At 45.3% G+C, this 22471-nt stretch overlaps 1 protein-coding gene across 1 annotated transcript in view; it reads right to left on the bottom strand.

Moving 5' to 3' along the window:
- Positions 1-22471, bottom strand: part of LOC124805597 (myrosinase 1-like) — a 303345-nt gene that overhangs the window by 91191 nt on the left and 189683 nt on the right. The window contains exon 6 of the mRNA XM_047266163.1: positions 11409-11503. Within this exon, the coding sequence (XP_047122119.1) occupies positions 11409-11503 (95 nt within the window). The remainder of the gene's footprint in view (positions 1-11408; positions 11504-22471) is intronic.

Here is a 22471-nt window from a genome sequence, read left to right as displayed (position 1 = left end):
GACCTTAACTATCACCTCCGATCAACGTTAAATACTTTATGAATCCATACAAGGAACTCCGTATGTGCAGTGTTCCTGCACTGCTGCAGAGCATGCATTGAAAGGTATTCACACAGTGTATCGCATAGACTTACCATAAGGAATGAAACAAGAACTGTAATACACTTTACACCACAGGCGCTCAGTCTGGCTTGACGGAAACATCTGAATAATGGCCAAAAGTTGCACAAATAACTGACTTTGAAAGGAAAAGAAATGATATATGAAGCATTTATAAATTCATCGAAAGTAGTGAGGTGGTTTAATTTCGTCCCAGTCCATAAAATTAATTTCGGGCCATACTCAGCCCTTGCCGATTAATGTAATATAATACCCACCTACTGATCTGGGCATCTGTATCCGTTGCATTCGAGCGTGAATGGAACCCGTAGAAATTTTCTGTGGAGCAACATTTAATAATAAAGCGTTTTAAAAGCGATGAATGGTAGCAGGCGCTTTCGATAAAGAACGGGGGAGAGCAAGGCCACTGCTGTCGCCACGGCCGCTGCCAGTAGCCAGCAAATGGATCCCGGAGCCTTGCCACATACGGCGTCCAGAGGAGGACACTCTGCAGGAAATCTGCCGCAAAATCGTTACTGGATAAAATTTTGATATCGGTGTGTCAGAAAGCGAAATAGATTGAATTTGTGCTACCATTACATTCACGTCTGCAGCATTCAGACTGAAGAGGCTATAAAAATACGTTGTGCCAGCTGCTCTCGATCCACAGACATCGTGAATAGAAACAACGCACGCTACCGCTAGACCACAGGCGTAACCAGCTCACGGTTTTCTCTATCATGGGACAAGACTTCCTCCAGGAAGTGCCGCAGTCTACAGTGTTGCCAGATTGTGCAGATAATCAGACTTAGAGAATTAGCGAGTCGGTCAGTTTATTTGTCCCATGTCGCGATCGGCGCGGACTTAGCCTGTGCAGCGGCCGGCCGCCGGTCGAGTTTTATGTCAAAGAGTGTACCTCGCGCGCCAACGTACGAGGCTTCTCCGCGATCATATCCGGTTCGGTTCCCCTCTTCTAAGTGGTCGGTCTCACACAGTGAGTGCTCTGCCACGGCCTATTTCTCTACCTGCCCCAACCTGCAATGTCGTCTATGTTCTTTGATCCTGGTGTTGATTGATAGTCCAGTCATTCCGACATAAACTTTTCCGCATATGCATGGTATGCGGTATATTCCTGGCATTGGAAAAGTGGGTCGCTTCTCCCCTTTGCCGAGCTGAGACACTCTTTGATCTTCTTTTTCGATTTGAAAATCGTCTTTACGACGAGTCTGCGCAGTATACGGCCGATTCTGTCAGTCACTCTGGGAATGTATGGCAGAAAGGCACATCTAGAAACGGTAGTTTCTTATCCTTTCCTACTTCCATGGTAAATTTTATGTTGGAACGGAGATTGTTCAAGTGTCTTAGGAAGTCACCGAGCTTTTCTTCACCATGGCTCCTCACAAAGAAAGTATCATCGTCATATCTGTACCACACCTTAGGTTTACAAACCGCCACGTCTAGTGCTTGTGCTTCGAAATGTTCCATAAAGAAGTTGGCCACCACTGGACTAAGAGGTCTACCCATGGCGACGCCTTCCAGCTGTTCGTAGAAATTGCCATTCCACGTGAATGGAAGCAGAAAAGGACAAGAAATATCATTTCTACGTCACAAGGGATGGCGAAAACCTGGGACACAGCGTGTATCGAAAACCGATACACACGGGCCGATACCTGCACAATTTATCAAATCACCACCAGAGCCAGAAAAGAGGCATGATTAATACGCACGTAACGCGAGCAGGACGAATATGTGAGCCGCAGAACCTCGGACGCGCAATGCAACAGCTGGAAAGTGTTCAAATGGCTCTGAGCACTATGGGACTTAACTTCTGAGGTCATCAGTCCCCTAGAACTTAGAACTACTTAAACCTAACTAACCTAAGGACATCAGACACATCCATGCCCGAGGCAGGATTCGAACCTGCGACCGTAGCGGTCACGCGGTTCCAGGCTGTAGCGCCTAGAACCGCACGGCCACACCGGCCGACTGGAAAGTGTCCTGAGGAGCAATGGGTGCTCCACAAGTTATATTAGAACTGTAACAGATCCAAACACTCGGCAAAGCGACAAATCAGAAAAACAAATATTGGTTACGGCCTTTCTGTTATACATTCCCAGAGTGACTGACAGAAACGGCCGTATACTGCGCAAACTCGTCGTAAAGACGATTTCCAAACCGATAAAGAAGATCAAAGAGTGTCTCAGCTCGGCAAAAGAGAAAAGGGACCCACTTGCAATGTCGGGAATATACCGCATACCATGCACATGAGGAAAAGCTTATGTCGGAATGACTGGACGATCAATCCACACCAGGATCAAGGATCATAAGCGGCATTGCTGTTTGGGGCAGGTGGAGAAATCGGCCGTGGCGGAGCACGCGCTGTGTGAGACCGACCACATAGTAAAATTCGCCGACATGGACGTTCTGGCGGTAGAGAAACACTATCACACACGCTTGTTCAGAGAGGCTTTAGAAGTACAAAAATACTGGAATAGCTTCAACAAGAAAGAAGAAAGCCTTAAGGTAAAAGGATCCTGGCTTCCCGTACTGCAGCGAACGACCGTCACAGGTGGCAAAGAGGAGAACCGAACCGGAAATGACTGCGGAGAACCCTCGTACGATGGCGCGCGAGGTACATACAGTCTGCGGCCGCAAGCTCGGCTCCAGTTCACCATCAGCAATGGAGGGTGAAGTTTTGACAACGCTAGCCACGTGTGGTGGCGAAACGTCAGTAAAATCATCAGACGAACGTCGGCCGAAGAAATCGAGGCAGAAGCCAATAGGCAGTTTGTCAACAAGTGGCCACGAGAGCCTTAACAATTTTGAATTAGGATAATACTCAGTTTTCCTTCTTTTCGAGGTGACACCATCAAAGACGATATCCCTAGACTACGATGATCGTTAAGAAAGTAAAGAATCATAAAGATTGACCATCCAAACACAGTGGAGCTGGAGCATTTGCAGACAGAGCTCCTGGCAAGCAGCATGTTGAAAACATAATATACTACTCACTTTAGCAGCAGAAACGAGAACAGCGAGAAACTTACCAACATGATTGATGGTCGCAAAGTAGGTGAAGTTGAGGAATTCTCCTACCTAGGCAGCAAAATAACGTACCGCGAATGGAACAAGGAGAACATAAATAGCAGACTAGTATTGGCGGAAGAGGCATTTCTGGGCAAAATAAGTCTGTTAGTACAAAACGTAGGGCTCAATTTGAGGAAGAAACTTCTGATAATGTACGTTTGGAAGACAGCATTGTATGACAGTGAGGCATGGACTGTGGGGAAAAGCCTTTGGGATGTGGTGCTACAGAAGAATGTTGAAAATCAGGTGGGCTGGTAAGGTAAGAAATGAGCTGGTTCTCCGCAGAATCGGCGGGGAAAGAAAAATGTGGAAAACACTGTCAAGAAGAAGGGACAGAATGAGGGGACTTCTGTTAAGGCATCAGGAGCCAACTTCCAGGGTACTAGAGTGAGCTGTACAGGGTAAAAACTGTAGAGAAAGACAGAGAGTGGAATACATCCAGCAAATAATTGAGGACGCATGGTGCAGTTACTATTCTGAGATGAAAAGGTCGGCACAAGAGAGGAATTGTTGGCGGCCCGCATCAAACCAGCAGAAGATTGATGACTCAAAAAAGAAAAAAAAATACCCGTATACCCTGTATAAGTGGCTGTCAACTGAAAACAGAACAGCCACCTCAGTGGGTCCGTGGAACGGTTCCATTCAAAACTAATCACAATACGGATTCAGACATTTATTCCACTGGGAAGAAAGACCATCAATTCCTGTTTTGTAGACCACGGTGGGCCACTGACGGATCAACAACTGCACTCACTCCGGGCTGTATGGAGTATGCTGCAATGTTTCCCAACCAAATCGTTGAGTCGTAGCCTGTGTTCCATTCAAGTTTCTAACATCAGTGATGTATATATGCAGTCTGAAGCGACGACTCATAATTTGTACCAAGGCTGCGATTCGTACCCAGGTAAATACCAAGTGGGCTGCGGTGTGAATGGGAATTTGTACTGAAGAGGGAGGTGTGTTATGATAGTCCGTGCAGTGGTGCAAAGCCGCTGTGCCCGTTTGGCGTAGTGGTTAGCGCAACTACCTAGACAACAGGAGACCTGGGTTCGAATCCTGACCTTGGTGCAAATTTTAATTCATCATCTCAGCCTGCACATGTATATCTTTGTCCGAAAGGCAGTATGGGGGTGGGTGTTATCGTGGAACAGGATCATTCTATACAACAGCATTCAGACTGCTCGAGGGTAAATGGCACAGCCAGTAGTGGAAACGTCCTACATTTCCCCCGCCAAATAAATAAAAATCTGTTCACACAAGTACCGGTAGAGTCATGATGAGCTTTTATCGACTGCCGCGCGGGATTATCCGAGCGGTCTTGGGCGCTGCAGTCATGGACTGTGCGGCTCGTCCTGGCGGAGGTTCGAGTCCTCCCTCGGGCATGGGTGTGTGTGATTGTCCTTAGGATAATTTAGGTTAAGTAGTGTGTAAGCTTAGGGACTGATGACCTTAGCAGATAAGTCCCATGAGATTTCACACACATTTGAACATTTTTTTATCGGCTACAGGAGCCCCCTGCTCTCCGAGTTCCTCAAGCGTGGATGGATAATCAATGCACAGCGCTATGAAGAAACTTTTCAGAAATTGCGACGCACCATTAGGTCCAAATGCTTAGGAATGCTGTCGGAGGGAATCTTGACCGACAACGCCCGCCCCCATACTGCTATTCGGACGAAGACTACGTTTCAGCGATTTGGTTGGGAAACATTCTAGCATCCTCCATACAGCCCGGACTTTCACTGTGTGATTTTTCACATTTTTGGCGACCTGAAGAAAGACATGCATGGATGTCGGTTTTAGTCGGGCGAGGAAGCGCGTGAGTGGATGCGGTTGTTGTTCATCCGTCAGCGATCGACTGCGTTCTACGAAACAGGAATTTATCGTCTCGTCTCCCAAATAATTTAACGCGTGTGGTGATTACTTTTAAATGAAAGCATTCCATGATCCATTTATGGTGGGTGTTCGCTTTTCATTGGCTGCTCCTCACAGAATAACAAACTAGTGTAAATCTGATCTCAATTCCTTCGTAATAACTAAAGTTCTTACAATCACTGAGCCAGTTAAAGAAAAGTGAGTAATATCCGTGCACAACTTCAATATATAAAGTGTGCTGCTGGCCACTAAAACTGAAACTTCATGAAGGTGAAATGTAAAGTATGTCAAACTGTGGTAGAATGTACAGTACTAGATTCGCAGATGTGCCAATTATCAGCATTTCAGCGAACCTCAGGTAGCTGAGAATGACTGCATCTGTAATCTTTATGTAACGAAAGATAATGCTGCGGGTTTCTCACTCAAAAATTGCGTTTGTTACTTGCGGCAGTATCACGTTGTGCATATTGTACAGTAAGAAGGAGAAACATCTACCAGCACGTATCATAATTCAACAATTATGAACACCGACTTATTATCGATATAAACTCGTCCAAGCAATAGCAGCGTCACCTAGCGACGAATGCCTGCTAGTCATACACATGCACGATTCATATAGTATCAGTTAGCGTGCTGTCCGTGTGTAGAATGGGGAAGGCGCGCGATGTATCTGAGTTTGATCGACAGCAGATTATGATGGCCCGGAAGCTCGGCACGAGCATTTCGGAAACTGCACGATTTTTTGGGTGTTCGAGGAGTGCTGCGGTGATTTTCTTCAACAAGTGGCGAAACCAAGGTGAAACCACGTCCTCATGTGAGGTTGGGCGGCTACCCCTAACTACAGATATTGGATGTCATAGGCTGGGCAGAGTGGTAAAACAGCACAAGCGGTGGACTGTGTGCAAGTGTGTCTAAGCACATAGTGCACCGAACACTCGTAACGATGGGCCACCACAGACGACGACTCATGCATGTGCCAATGTTAACGCCAACACATTGGCAACTACGGCTGAAATGGGCAAGTGACCTTCGGCATTGGACGTTGGCACAGTGGCAGAGCGTTACGCGGTCTGATGAATTCCGATACTCTCTTCATCATGCCGAAGAGAGGGCGTGAATCCATCGTCTTCCAGGGGAGCAGCTCTTTGACTGCTGTACTTAAGGACGAAGACAAGCTGGCGGAGGCTCCAGATTCACATGGCCATCCACAGGTCCAGTAGAGTTCTACAAGGCATCTTGGCGGCCAAGGAGTGTCGTACTGGTTGCAGATCACGTACGCCCCTTCGTGAAGATCAAGTTTCCCGACGGCAGTAGCATTTTACAACAAGATAATGCGTCATGTCACAGCTCCAGAAGTGTGATGGAGTGGTACAAAGAACACAATGATGAGTTCCAATTGATTCGCTGGCCACGCAGCTCGCCAAATCTGAACCCGATCGAACGCATCTGGGATCTGATTCATTGTGCCGGAATTATTTAACATGTGTGTGCAGATATGGGGTCAAACCCCTCCAGCGACCTACGAAGGCCTCATTCCTTCCACACCAATACGCACTGCCTCTGTTATCAGTGCCAAAGGTGGACCTACCGGCTATTAGATAGGTGGTCATAATATCCTAGCTGATCAGTGTGTACTCAACACTAAGCATGGTCCAAACGGCTCAAGTGACCTCCCACGGATGGGACCTAGGTTGTTCGATTGACAATGCAGCATCGTACAACCACTTCACTTATTTGAGGTCGTGAAATGCTTTCGTTTGACACAAGTATCAACACAGTCAGTGCGATGATTTCTGCAACGCTGTGGACTATGAGCACGGCTTCCCCCTTCACATGGCGACAGAGATGGACAGCAGTGCGCCCACTGACCACATTAGACTCAAGAAGCGCACCACATCGTTCGTGTTCTGCGTACGGAATCATCATGGGCGTATCCACGTACGAAGGCTCTGAGGAGACCGAACGTTGTCATATTGCATTCATCCTCGTCATACTAGCCCACCACCTACTGTGATTGTAAGGGGGCTGCCATTGGGTGGACATCACGGCCTCCTCAGTGTCGTGCAGCTGGTAATTTGGACATCAGGCGTTACATTTCTGATGTGTAAAGGCCAAGAACTACCTTCGAGGTGACCATGAGCTTTCAGCAAAATAATGCAAGACTGGATATTGCCTGTGCTGTCCTGGCCTACGCTTATACCGAGGGTTTTCGATTGTCCCCCACTCAGCACGTTCACCCGACGTCCCATCCACTGAAAACATCTGGTCACTGGTTGCCGAAAGAGTGACACGCTGCCACTTGTCAACTACCACGGAGCTGTAAGAGCAAAGACTGACGTACCTACAGAATGACTCAAAATTACTATTACAGGCGTCTAGGTATTGTAGAGTCTACCCATGGACTAGGGGTAGCGTCTTTGATTAGTAATCAAAACGCGCATTAAAGACACATAACGTGTATTACAGGACATGTCATGATGATCTCTCCATTGGCAGAAGATTCCCTTACCGTGAGGGAACTGCCAAAGGAGAGGTGACCATGAGAAAAAGATGGAATAACCAACGAAAGGTTAACGTTTTACTAGTCGGGAAGTGGAATGTCAGAAGCTTGAACGTAGTAGGGAAACTAGAAAATGTGAAAAGGGAAATGCAAAGGCTCAATCTAGATATAGTAGGGGGTCAGTGAAGTGAAATGGAAAGAAGACAAGGATTTCTGGTCAGATTAGTATAGAGTAATATCAGCAGCAACAGCAAATATTATAACGGGAGTAAGATTCGTTATGAATAGAAAGATAGGGCAGAGAGTGAGTTACTGTGAACAGTTCAGCGATAGGGCTGTTCTTACCAGAATCGACAGGAAACCAACACCGATAACGATAGTTCAGGTATACGTAGCGACATCACAACCTGAAGAACGGGAGGCACAGAAATTATATGAGGATATCGAAAGGATAATACAGCTCGTAAAGGGAAATGAAAATCTCATAGTCATGGGGGACTGGTTATGAGTCGAAGGAGAAGTAGTAGAAGAAAAGGTTACAGGAGAATATGGGCTTGGGACAACGACTGAGAGAGGAAACAGACTGAGTTCTGTAATAAACTTCAGCTAGTAATAGGGAGAAGATACAGACTCAGATCACAATGTAATAGTGATGAAGAGTAGTCTGATGTTTAAGAGATTGACCAAGAAGAATCAATATGCAAAGAGGTGTAATAGGGAAGTACTAAGGGATTACGACATACGCTTGAAGTTCTTAAAGCTATAGATACAGCAATGAAGAACAGCTCGGTAGTCAGGAATGGACATCTCTGAAAAGGGCAATCACAGAAGACGGAAAGAAAAATATAGGTATAAAGAAGGTAACTGAGAAGAAAGCATGGGTAACAGAACAAATACTTCAACTGATCGATGAAGGAAGGAAGCACAAAAATTTTCAGGGTAATTCAGGAATACAGAAATACAAGTCGTGAGGAATGAAATAAGTAGCAAGTGCAGGGGAGCTAAGACGAAATGGCTGTATGAAAACTGTGAATATATCGAAAAAGAAATGAGTCTTGGAAGGACTGACGCAGCATATAGGAAAGTGATAATAACCTTCAGTGAAATTAAAAACAAGCGTGGTAACATTAAGAATGCATCGGGGATTCCTCTGTTAAATGCACATGAGAGAGCGGATAGGTGCAAAGAATACACTGAAGGCCTCTATGAGAGGGAAGATTTGTCTGATGTGATAGAAGAAGAAACGAGAATCGATTTAGAAGACATAGGGGATCCACAGTTTAGAATCACAATTTAGGAGAGCTTTGGAAGACTTAAGGTCAAATAAGGCAGACGGGATAGATAACATTTCATCAGATTTTCTAAATCATTGGAGTAAGTGGCAACAAAACGGCTATTCACGTTGGTGTGTAGAGTGTACAAGTCCGGCAATATACCATCTGACTTTCAGAAAAATATCATCCACTTAATTCCGAAGACTGCAAGAGCTGACAAGTGCGAGAATTATCGCACAATTAGCTTAACAGCTCATCCATCCAAGTTGCTGACAAGAATAATACACAGAAGAGTGGAAAAGAAAATTGAGGATGTGTTAAATGACGATCAGTTTGGCTTCAGGAAAGGTAAAGGCACCAGAAAGGCAATTCTGACGTTGCGGTTGATAACGGATGCAAGACACATTCATACGATTTGTCAACCTGGAATAATCGTTTGACAATGTAAAACGGTGCAAGACGTTTGAAATTCTGAGAAAAAGTGGGGTAAGCCATAGGGAGAGACAGGTAGTATACAATATGTACAAGAGACAAGATGGAATAATAAAGAGTGGACGACCAAGAACGAAGTACTCAGATTAAGAATGGTCTAAGACAGACGGGGATGTAGTCTTTTGTCCCTACTGTTCAATCTGAACATCGAAGAAGCAACTATGGATATAAAAGAAAGGCTCAGGAGTGGAATTGAAATTCAAGGTAAAAGGATATCGATGATACGATTTGCTGATGACATTGCTAGTCAAAGTGAAGAAGAATTGCATGATCTGCTGAATTGAACGAACAGTCTAATCAGTACAGCATATGAATTGAGAGTAAATCGAAGAAAGACGAAAGTAATGAGAAGTGGTAGAAATGAGAACAGCGTGAAACTTAACATCGGGATAGATGGTCACGAAGTAGATGGCGTTAAGGAATTCCACTACCTAGGCATCAAAATAATCAACGACGGGCAGAGCAAGGAGGACATCAAAAGCAGACTAGCACTGGCAAGAAGGGCATTCATGGCCAAGAGAAGTTTACTAGTGCCAAACATAGCTCTTAGTTCGACGAGGAAATTTCTTAGTTTGTAAGTTTGGAGCACAGCACTGTATGGTAGTGAAACATGGAGTGTGGGAAAACCGGAACAGAAGAGAATCTAAGCACTGGAGATGTGGTGCTACACTCCAATGATGCAAATTAGATGGACTGATAAGGTAAGGAATGAGGAAGTTCTGCACAGAATGAGAGGAAATAAATGTGTGGAAAACACTCACAAAGAGAAGGGTTAGGATGATAGGAAATCTATTTAGACGACAGGAAATTAGTTCCATGGTACTATAGGAAGCTGTAGAGGGCACAAATTGTAAATGAAAACAGAGTTTGGAATACATCCAGCAAATAATTGAGGACGTAGGTTGCAAGTTCTACTCTGAGATGAAGAGGTTGGCACAGGAGAGCAGTTCGTGGCTGGCCCCATCAAACCAGCCAGAAGACTGATGACAAAAAAAGGAGGTTTCAGAGGAGACGTTGTGGACGAAATTTTGGTAAGGATCCCACGTACCGAAATTTTGGTAAGGATCCCATGTACCGTCTAAATGCAAAATCAGTTTGAGGGTCCAACGACTTTCAGATCTCCCGACAACGAGCTCTGAGCAGACTGCTGGAGGAGCACATGGCATGACCAATGTTTAGAGTATTAGTCATCGGGTTCTCTTCTACGTGACGAAGAACCTCCTCCTCAAAGTCAGCAGCGCATCCGTGGAGCACCACAGCCATCCCTCCTAGTTTCGAACGTACCAATCTTTCGTAGTCGTTGTCGCACTCTCACGAAGAGACTGTCCAAGGCGCCATATTCTCAGCCTGACGTGCGTAGTGTGAAGTGGGATATTTGAAAGTGATCCCATCTTCAGACATTTTATGTCCAAACGGTACGTTTCGGAACATTGTTTCCTCATCAAAACATTATCTATTAAGTCCCCTGTAGAAGCCCTAAAAGCCTGTAATATGAATTTTGAATCACCCGGTATATCTGCCATCCACCTTCAGCTAGACTCGACACACAGTTCGGTAAGAGCTATTGCTGTTTCCAGAAGTATAGTGTGTATGTATTACAGTCGCATCTGTTTACTTCCATATCATCTACAATCCTAGCACCGTATTTTTTTTCTGCTATGCACATTAAATAAAATTTTGTTGGAAGTCCCGACATAATGTAGGAGCAAAGACCAGCAACTTGGTTTACTAAATTCTATTTCTTCTTCAGTTTCTGTCACAGTTGCCTTCATAAATTTTAATTTGTGTTGACTATTTCCGGACTACATTTTCCATTCTCAAACCATAGCCTTCGCTATAAAAGTTAATGTACGTATGAGTGGACTGGTGAAAATGCGTGTTAACATTAATTACAATGAAGGCTATCGCTTGAGACAGGACAGTCTAGTCGGACACTATTCACCACTAATAAAATTTTTGGAACAAACTGTGACGGAAACTGTCCAAAACACAAAATTTAAAGCTTCGTTGTTTACTGTTCTTTCTGCTGTTGCGACTTCAGTGACCAGACCAACATGTATACAAATGAATGACTTTGAACTTACATTAAACTGCAAGGCCCTTTCTGCAGCCTCGATGTCTTCTGATGAATTGGTGGCCGGCTGGTAGAAGTTTGAGTTGAGCGTAATACTGAGTTGCCCTAAAAAGAAGGACAAAAGTAAGGAAACACTGTTTGTTTGTTTTCAAACGAAGACTCCACACACACACACACACACACACACACACACACACACACACACATACACAATGAATAACATGAAACTGAATGCAAATGAGTTTACAGAGGAAACTTCGTTTCGTGATTCGTCCATGCGCTTGCCACCATATTTCCAAAAGTACAAACACTTACCACACACTTCGTGTAGATTAAGACAGGCTCCGGACAGTTATACGAGATGTGTCCCAAGCCTATAGGTCTAAAATTACACAGATGTAAAGCTTTCTAAAGTGAGTGGTTTGAGATAAGACATAATGATCGCAAATGAGCATTTCAAGCAGCTCGGGACCTTGAATGAGCCTTACGAGAACAATGTTTTATGCTTCATAAATAGCAGTTGATTGTCATAACGACGTTGTTAGAAAACAGTTGAAAGTTACATGAGACCAAATATGGGTAGGTGGGAAATTATTCAGCAGGCCAAATAATGCGCTTTCGTTATTATAAAGACCTTTGTCTGAATGGACGCGCTATTTGGTGCTTCAGCTCTTTTCTGATAGCAGGTCTCGGAGCCTCCCGCTTTAGTTCACTTTACAGAAGTTCGAATAATGTTACTAGTCACTATTTTACTATTTTCCAAATAATCATCCTTAATGACCCGCTGTACCTAAAAAAAACCGTCATTTATCCTACTGAAGAAAAGATTTTATTTGTGCTCTTCCTCCTTCACCGACACATTATGTTGATTGCATATTTTTTCTGTGCTTTCCCACTTTCGCTTATCTGATATTATGAGAGTTGTTTGCCTATGGGTTTTAATCCTAGTTACTGTTTATCCGACGATTATCAGTATTTTAGATGTAGTGCCGATCTCTCAATCTCCCTCAGGTTACCGAGCGAGGTGGCGCAGTGCTTAGCACACTGGACTTGCGGTCGGGAGGACGACGGTTCAAACCCGCGTCCGGGCATCCAGATTTAGATTTTTTATGCTTTACCTAAGTCGCTCCAGGCAAATGTCGGGCTGGTTTCTTTCAAAGGGCACGATTTCCTTCCCCATCCTTTTCACAATCCGAGAATGTGATCCATCTCTAACGACCTGGATGTCAATGGGACGTCAGATCCTATCTTCCTTCATTCCTTCTTTCTTTCCTTCCTCACCTCAGGTTACTACGCTGCTGAGCTTTCCGCATCCTGTTTTCAATCTCTATATCTCCTAGTCTATCACGCATTCTTCCGTTTACCGTTTCAGGGGTCCTAAGCAGCGGCATCTTCCTTCGGATATTCCCACCAACACTGCTTTCACTTGAGAGGAATCCGTCGGATCCCTTATTTACTCGTGTCTTTCTACTTTTCTTGACTTTTTGTTTACTTTGCCTCCTGATACCTGTTTGTGAAGATAGTAACCCTCTCGAAAGAGGTTACACTTTCTTGATCAATAAAAGTGTGGGGCTGCAGTCCTCATCTCTATCCCAAGCCAGATAATACGGCCTTTCAGTCCATCAGCAGGTAGCAAAGCAGACAAATAAATAAGGTGGACATAAGACAGTGACGATCGGTTTTCTACCCCGTGATGAAACGTGCCCGCCCATTTCTGGCTAACTCGTTTCATGAAAGTCAACCTCTGTTTCCGTTTAAGTTTAATTTCCGCCAATCATTTTAATGTGAGAACAAGCAGATATCAATCAGAGCAGAAGAAATTACGATCTAACATGTAAATAGTACCCTCATCTTGGCCTTTTCTGTGTTGTTGATGAACCTCTTAATAGGGCGACGTAGGAGCAATTCTGATTCCACAATTTAATGAAAGTTACGCCATTCGGCGCCTATGGACTGTGCGTGTCAGTTCTCTGTGGCTTATTTCTGAAGTCTGGCGGAAAACGTGGGTCCCTGGAGTGCTGCCTCCAGCGCACGCCACGTGGCAGCTGAGGGGGCGGTGACGAGTTATCTCGCCTTTGTCGGCTGGGCGTAAAATTTTCTGGACAATAGCAGCTTTGAAAAGGATATCTCCGGCCACACATTTAGGGTCGATTGTATGGTGTCTTTGACTTTACGCGTCTGAAGTATGCTCCCACGCGATGGCACAGCAACAATTTGACGCCACGCATGGCCGTTGCACATTTCAAACGTTCGAGACGCGCTCTTTTGTTTTTTCGTTGAGCTGGTCACCAAGTTTAAAATTTCACTAGGAATGAGGAATTCTTAAGGATAGTCTCCGCTGGTTCGTAGGGCGATCTCTGGTCGCACGCCTCTATTCGCCGATGGAAATATTGCCACGGTGTTTCCTTGAGTACACAGAAGAGAGTGGGTATTCCAGATAACAATTGCCTCTCGTCTGATAGCTCAACTAATAAAAAGGCATGGCAAGGCAGGAATCGGGTCCCGACTATGGCGTGGTGCGAACTAGTATCTCGTTCCGGTGTCTGACTTCTACTGAGGCTAGATAAGACGTAGTTAATCAGGCCTCGTGTGATCTCTAGGGACGTCATCGTAACGTTTGATTTCACTTGACGTCGTATTCATAACTTCTATTTTAGTTGCTTCATTGCATTCACTATTGGCGAGTGGTCTGGGGGAGGGGGGGGGGGGGAGGAGGACGGACGGTGCTCACTACCGTGCCAAGTGCATATATCAATTCCTGTGTGTATGTAAATAGTGCTCCTCATCCTGCGTAACGCAGTTATTCCTGCCATGTCGATTAAAGTTGATTCGGTCACGATCCCTGCATGTAATGCCTCTTGTAGGGTATGTTCCACAGGAGCTCGTAAGGAACTGCTCGACCATTTCAACGCATTTTTTTTTTTTTAATCTCTAAGCACAATTCTATGGTAGCGTTTTGTAAATCACGAGTGAGTCCTTCCCATGATTTCATATGACTGTTATAGCCACCATATTCAGTGCTTAACGGTTCCTGTCCATAGCTATGTGAGGTCTGTCGGGTCTTGGTTTAGCTATGGTTTTCCTTTGCGTTTCCTCTTCACAAGTACATCATCAATAGTTGACTTGAGCAACTGTAGAAGGTTGAAATATTCCGATGGATTTGTTGTCCATGTGACATCCAGTCGAGATCTCCTGACCGAACCATTCTGCTGTTTCTGCTTTTGCACTGCAAACCGAATAATCCTGCCTCCTTTTACACTCGCGCGTCCGCCTCTCATAACGTCTAGTGGTCAGTTGCGAAAAACGTGGTGGTGCCCGGATATTTTTTATCAGATGGTGTATACAGACAGGCCATTAGTGCCCTAATCATCGAATGGAAACCTAACAACCCTATTGCTGTGGAGCTCATGAGCGAACTGTTGAACATGTGGCCAACGAATGCCCTTAGTGTAAATATTTTGGAATGCTTAAACTTCACAGACGTCACTCCTTCAGATATCAAACAGCAACAGATACTAAATGTGTAAGTGGGACTGATGCTTCTATATCGTAGTTTTGTACGTCTCTTTCTATGTTAGTTTTTCCAATATGTCGTTCATTTACGATGTAAAAGATAACTGTAGTTAATAATTACAATAAATTATAGTTGCTGTTGCACAAAACATGATTCTTTGTCATGACAGGTTCTCAAGTGATCGACACCTACATGTGCACTCCGCGAGCTACCTTACGGTGTGTGGAGGTGAGAACTTTGTGTACCACTGTAATTTCCCCCTTCTCCTGAAAATTCGCGAGTGTTCCGCGGGAACAACGATTGCATGTTACCCTCCGTAATATGTTGGTTGGCTCCTCTAGGAACGTATTCTCTGGGAACTTCAAAAGTAGATCATACCGTGATGCAGAACACCTCTCTTGCAGCGTGTACCACCGGAGTTGGTTGATCATGTCGATGACGGTCTCGTGCTTACTAAATGAACCTGTAACGAAGCGTTCTTCTTCTTTGCAGCATCTCTACTTCCTCTCAGTCGTTTCTAGTACGGAACCAATATTTTTTTTCTTTATTGTGATTTTAATACCCGTACAACAGGTGGGCTGGCTGCAGCACAATACGCGCTCTTCAGCCAAAGACAGTACAATGATAAAACAGAGAAGACACATGAGTTGGAACAAAACGGCGGGGAAAAAACAGTAGACACATGAACATAAAAAACATGAAGCCTTTCACACTCGATGACAATCCACACTACAGACTGTTGACACAAAGCACAAACACTGAAGATGTCGATGGCACTGGTGAACGATGGAGTGTGACAGTGAACACTGAACACTAAACACGACGGCACACACGAGACACTGATGGCGATGATCTCCGGCGCGCGAATGTCCACTTAGGGTGTGCGAGTCCGGGGACCTGCCAAGAGGGGTGATGTGGGGGAGAGGGGAGAACAAGGATGCCAATGGCTGAGGAGATGGGGGGAGGAGGAGAGGGACAGAGGAGGGGAAGCCTGGGGGAGGAGTGGGGAGAAATGGAGGAGGGAGGGAAGAGGGAGAGAAGGGAGGGTGCCCAAAGGAGCAAACACAGGAAGAGGGAGGGAGGATCAAAGTTGGTAGGAGGGGTAGATCGAGGGGAGGAGGGCATCATCAGGGAGAGGGAGCTGGCGGAAGCCACCTTGGCAGAGGGTAAGGAGGGTGGAAAGATGGAGACCGGGTGGGACATGGGAATACAGGCGTGGCAGCATGAGGGGTGGGGGGGGGGAGAGGATGGGCGAGACAAGTGGGTGAGGAGGATCGAGTTTGCGGAAGGTGTACAGGATCTGTATCCTTTCAAGGAAAAGGAGGAGGTGGGGGAACGGAATGAGATCGTACAGAATCTGCGTGGAGGAGGGGAGACGGATGCGACAGGTGAGGCAGGGAGCATGGCGTTCAAGGATTTGAAGGGATTTATAAAAGGTAGGGGGGGCGGATATCCAGGCTGGATGGGCGTAACAAAGGATAGGGCGGATGAGGGATTTTAGGTGTGGAGGATGGTGGAGGGGTCCAGACCCCACGTACGGCCGGAAAGGAGCTTGAGGAGACAGAGTTCAGAGAGTGCGTTGGCTTGGATTGTCCGGAGATGGGGGGTGCAGGAGAGTCGACGGTCGAGGGTGACGCCAAGGTACTTAAGGGTGGGGGTGAGGGCGATAGGACGGCCATAGATGGTAAGATAGAAATCAAGGAGCCGGAAGGAAGGAGTGGTTTTACCTACAATGATCGCCTGGGTTTTGGAGGGATTGATTTTGAGCAACCACTGGTTGCACCAAGCGGTGAACCGGTCAAGATGGGATTGGAGAAGGTGTTGGGAGCGCTGCAGGGTGGGGGCAAGGGCATGGAAGGTGGTGTCATCGGCAAACTGGAGAGGTGGACGGGGGTGACGGCGGCGGCATGTCCGCCGTATATAAAAGGTACAGAAGGGGGGAGAGGACGGAGCCTTGGGGCACACCGGCGGAGGGAAAAAAGATGTAGGAATCCGTGTTATGGATGGTGACGTAGGAAGGACGGTGGGAGAGAAAGGAGCCGATCAGACGGACATAGTTAATGGGAAGGGCGAAGGTTTGGAGTTTGAAGAGGAGACCGGAATGCCATACGCGGTCATAAGCACGTTCGAGGTCCAGGGAGAGGAAGACTGCGGAGCGACGGGAATTAAGCTGTTCGGAAAGGAGATGAGTGAGGTAAAGGAGAAGGTCGTCGGAAGAGAAGGACGGCCGAAAGCCACACTGGGTAATGGGAAGGAGGCGGTGCTGGCGGAGATGCTGGTGGATGCGGCAGGTGAGGATAGATTCCAGGACCTTGCTGAAGACCGAGGTAAGGCTGATGGGACGGTAGGAGGAGACGGCGGACGGCGGTTTACCAGGTTTAAGGAACATCAGGATACGGGAGGTTTTCCACAGGTCGGGGTAGTAGCCGGTGGACAGGACTACATTGTAGAGCCCGGCCAGGGTGGAGAGGAAAGAGACAGGAGCTTCACGAAGGTGACGGTAGGTGACACGATCGTGACCAAGAGCGATATTGCGTTTCGTGCGGAGTGTAGCAATGAGATCCTGTGTAGTGATAGGGGCATTGAGTTTATGGAACCAATATCAGTGAGTAATATTTAAGTATTAGTCGAACGAATGTTTCGTATGATAGTTCCTTCGTTGATGAACTACATTTCCTGGGGATTCTTCCAGCAAAACTCACTCTGGCATCTGCCTTGCTTGCGGTTAACTTTCTGTGGTCGTTTTCATTTCAAATGGCTCTACAGGGTGGTCCATTGATCGTGACCGGGCCAAATATCTCATGAAATAAGCGTCAAACGAAAAAACTACAAAGAACGAAGCTTGTCTAGCTTGAAGGGGCAAACCAGATGGCGCTATGGTTGGCACACTAGATGGCGCTGCCATAGGTCAAAGGGATGTCAATTGCGTTTTTTTAAAATAGGAACCCCTTTTTATTACGTATTCGTGTAGTACGTAAAGAAATATGAATGTTTTAGTTGGACCACTTTTTTCGCTTTGTGATAGATGGCGCTGTAATAGTCACAAACATATGGCTCACAATTTTAGACGAACAGTTGGTAACAGGTAGGTTTTTTACATTAAAATACAGAACGTAGGTACGTCTGAACATTTTATTTCGGTTCTTCCAATGTGATACATGTACCTTTGTGAACTTATCATTTCTGAGAACGCATGCTGTTACAGCGTAATTACCTGTAAATACCACATTAATGCAATAAATGCTCAAAATGATGTCCGTCAACCTCAATACATTTGGCAATACGTGTAACGACATTCCTCTCAACAGCGAGTAGTTCGCCTTCCGTAATGTTCGCACATGCATTGACAATGCGCTGACGCATGTTGTCAGGCGTTGCCGGTGGATCACAATAGCAAATATCCTACAACTTTCCCCACAGAAAGAAATCCGGGGACGTCAGATCCGGTGAACGTGCTTCGACGAACAATCCACCTGTCATGAAATATGCTATGCAATACCGCTTCAACCGCATGTGAGCTATGTGCCGGACATCCATCATTTTGGAAGTACAACACCATTCTGTCATGTAGTGAAACGTCTTGTAGTAACATCGGTAGAACATAACGTAGGAAATCAGCATACATTGCACCATTTAGATTGCCATCGATAAAATGGGGGCCAATTATCCTTCCTCCCATAATGCCGCACCATACATTAACCCGCCAAGCTCGCTGATGTTCCACTTGTCGCAGCCATCGTGAATTTTCCGATGCCCAATAGTGCATATTATGCCGGTTTACGTTACCGCTGTTGGCGAATGAATGACGTTTCGTCACTGAATATAACGCGTGCAAAAAATTTGCCATCGTCCCGTAATTTCTCTTGTGCCCATTGACAGAACCGTACACGACGTTCAAAGTCATCGCCATGCAATTTCTGGTGCGTAGAAATATGGTACGGGTACAATCGATGTTGATGTAGCATTCTCAACACCGACGTTTTTGAGATTCCCGATTCTCACGCAATTTGACTGCTACTGATGTGCGGATTAGCTGCGACAGCCGCTAAAACACCTGCTTGGGCATCATCATTTGTTGCAGGTCGTGGTTGACGTTCCACATGTGGCTGAACACTTCCTGTTTCCTTAAATAATGTAACTATCCGGCGAACGGTCCGGACACTTGGATGATGTCGTCCAGGATACCGAGCAGCATACATAGCATACGTCCATTGGGCATTTTGATTACAGTAGCCATACATCAACACGATATCGACCTTTTCCGCAATTGGTTCAAAAATGGGTTCAAATGGCTCTGAGCACTATGGGACTTAACATCTATGGTCATCAGTCCCCTAGAACTTAGAACTACTTAAACCCAACTAACCTAAGGACGTCACACAACACCCAGTCAGCAATTGGTAAACGGTCCATTTTAACACGGGTAATGTACGAGTATGACGAAGCAAATACCGTCCGCACTGGCGGAATGCTACGTGATACCACGTACTTATACGTTTGTGACTATTACAACGCCATCTATCCAACTAAAACATTCATATTTCTTTACGTACTACACGAATATGTAATAAAAAATGGGGGTTTTTTATATCCGTTTGACCTATGGCAGCGCCATCTACAGGGCTAACAATAGCGCCATCTGGTTTCCCCCTTCAAGCTAGGCGAGTTTCGTTCTTTTTAGTTTTTTCGTTTGATGCTTACTTCGTGAGATATTTGGCCCGGTCACTATCAATGGACCACCCCGTATACGCAAACTCCTAGACATTTTACGGAAGTAACTGTTTCCAGTGATTGTTCTGTAACTGTGTAATCAAAAAATAAAGGGTTTATCTGCCTATGTATCCGCAGTGCGTTACGTTAGTATATATTGATGGTATATTGCCACTCCCTGCACCAATCGTCGATCCTCTGAAGCTCTTCCTGCATTTCGCTACAGTTTTCTAGCGTCGCGACGTCTGTGCATACAGCAGCATTATCCGCGAAAAGCCTAATGGAATTTCCTACGACATCCACTTGGTCATGTGGAAGTATTGTGAAAACTAATGATCCTATAACACTTCCCTGGCGCACACCCCTAGTTAATTTAACGTCTGAAGACTTCTCTCCACTCGGAATGACTTCTTTTTGCTAGAAACTCTTCTGCCCACTCAGACAGTTGGTCTGATATTCCGTGCGCTTGCATTTTGATGATTAGGCGGCAGAGAAAAACTGTACCGAACACCTCACGGAAGTCAAAAGTCACGGTATACACCTGCCTATCTGTATCTACTGTTCTCTGGATCTTGTGGACGAACAGAACGAACTGTATTTTCCACAATGGTTATTTTCGGAACCCACGTTGGTTTCTACAGATGAGATTTTCGTTCTCCAGAAATGTAATACCAAAGCATCAAACATGTTCCAATGTTCTACGACAGACCAATGTCAGAGATGTAGGCCTTTAGTTTAGAGCGCGTATTCGACGACTCTTCTTGTAAACAAGAATGAACTGCGCTTTTTTCCAATCATTATGTACGTTTCACTCCTACAGAGACTTGCAGTAAACTGCTGCTAGAAAGGCGCAGATTCTTTCTCATACTCTGTGCAGAACTGTATTGGTATCCCATCAGGTCCAGTCATTCGTCTTTTGAACGACTGCAATTGCTTTTATATTCCTTGATCATTTATTTCATAATCTGTTATTCATTTAACACAAAAGTAGTCCTGTTGCGAGCCCAGTATCTGTTGCTCTGCCATCCGAATAACTAAAAATTAAATGGATCCGACATTAGTAGACCTTCATACACTCGGATGATACGTATGTATGTATGTATGTATGTATGTATTTATCCGAATCCCGCTCCGGCTACTGCCGGGTCTGGGTGCATAATTTTGGGAAGACTCTGCCCACCCATCCTCTTAACGTGCCCGTACCATCTTAATCTCTTTTTTTTTCGATTTCTTCTCTCATACTTCCTTGTTTACGGTTCTTTCTAATATCTACATTCCTCACTCTGTCCACTCTTATTTTTCCCTTAACTGCTCTGAGAAATTTCATTTCCCCTGCTTGCAGTCTGCTCCAGTCCCTTTCTGTCATTGTCCATGTTTCTCCTCCATAGGTGACAATAGGGAGGTGATAGCTCTTATACATAAGGATGGTACTTATTAAGCCGTGTTGTCTGTGTACAGACGTCATCATCCATGGTAACTGGCTTAGCAATAAGAAAATTTTTGAAATAGTGTAAAGTAAAGATTAAATCAGAGTTACGAGGTTATCAGACATTATGACTTGGGAGTATGTGGGTGGCGGAATGTGGCCTCGCGTTCTCACGGGACAAGATTATTTCAGGAGGTAGCTTTCTGATACCAGCTGCATGACGCAGGGTTGGTGACATCACACTGTTGACAATTACTCATTCAAGAAGCAAAGTTAATTTTTTGTTGCTGTTGTAAGTTAGTTTTTTCTTCGCGATGAAGTACGAGAAATCTAATTCCATTGATTTTTTTCGTCTGTTCAGTTCTCGGGTTACACATGCCCTAAACACTTGTGCTCTTTGCCAGTATTGGAAAACTAAATATACTCTTATTTCAGAAACGAACTGATACTTATGAACGTTCAGCAAAACTTTTAGATTGTGTTATACATATTTTACTGTTTCCTACAGTGCAAAATATCATTTTATGGGAACTTTTGTGTTCGCCCTGTGGCTAATACGGGTATGGGTTCTATAGCCAACTTCCATTACCCGGGGAAAGAATGTTGCTTTCAGCCTGCAGGTGAAGGGCCAATACTTCCCTAATCCTCCTAAATGGGCTGTTGTGGAGGCCTACGGGGCTGGCTCAAAGGCGAGTGCTTTTCCCAGACGGCGAGGTGTTTGGGGTTTTGAAGCGCCTTACAGCAGGAAGCAGCACCTTAGAGCAAACGCAGTTAACGTTAGCATGGAAAGTCCAATATAAATGCGTGAATTCTGTTGCTGAGGCTGAGTGGCTGAAAGGGATTATTTTTAAATAACCTCGTGGGTTCGCTCGGAACTCGCGAAGTCAAGGAGTTGGCTGCTAGCCCTCTTGGGGTGCATGAGGTTAGTTTTGAGCCAGCTGGGACGTTGCCGGTGTTGCGGAGTGTACTTGAGAAGTCGGTTGTAATGGATCAGTAATTTTGTTCTTCCCACGTGAAAAGATTCGGAAAAGTTGGAAAGTACGTACCTATGAGCGGCTTGGGAATCGGCTTACTCATTTGCCAGCCTTCAAGACGGGTGCTCCAGTTAAGTGGGCGTACACGTATTCTGAGGCCGCAAGCAGATCGTGGAGCCATGAGGTAACTGCAGATGTTGCTCAAAGAAAGAGGCTGACTTGGGGAGGTGTAATACATCTACATCATCATCATCACTTCAAGCAATAGACCTTTCTCCGTTTTGACTGTTACAGTACCAACCGCTTCCTCGGTTTCCATGACTTCTTCTCCCAAATGGCTTAAACCTTCTTATATGGAGAGGTAATCTTTGTCTATTCATCCTTCCGAGACATTTATTCCAGTTTCTCCTATTTTATTGTATTTTACAGAGGATTTACGTACAAGGGCT

This window comes from Schistocerca piceifrons, chromosome 7 (assembly GCF_021461385.2).
Source record: "Schistocerca piceifrons isolate TAMUIC-IGC-003096 chromosome 7, iqSchPice1.1, whole genome shotgun sequence".
NCBI classification, from domain to species: domain Eukaryota; kingdom Metazoa; phylum Arthropoda; class Insecta; order Orthoptera; family Acrididae; genus Schistocerca; species Schistocerca piceifrons.
The sequence above is the reverse complement of the archived record's forward strand: the minus strand, read 5'-3'. Positions and strand labels throughout refer to the sequence as shown.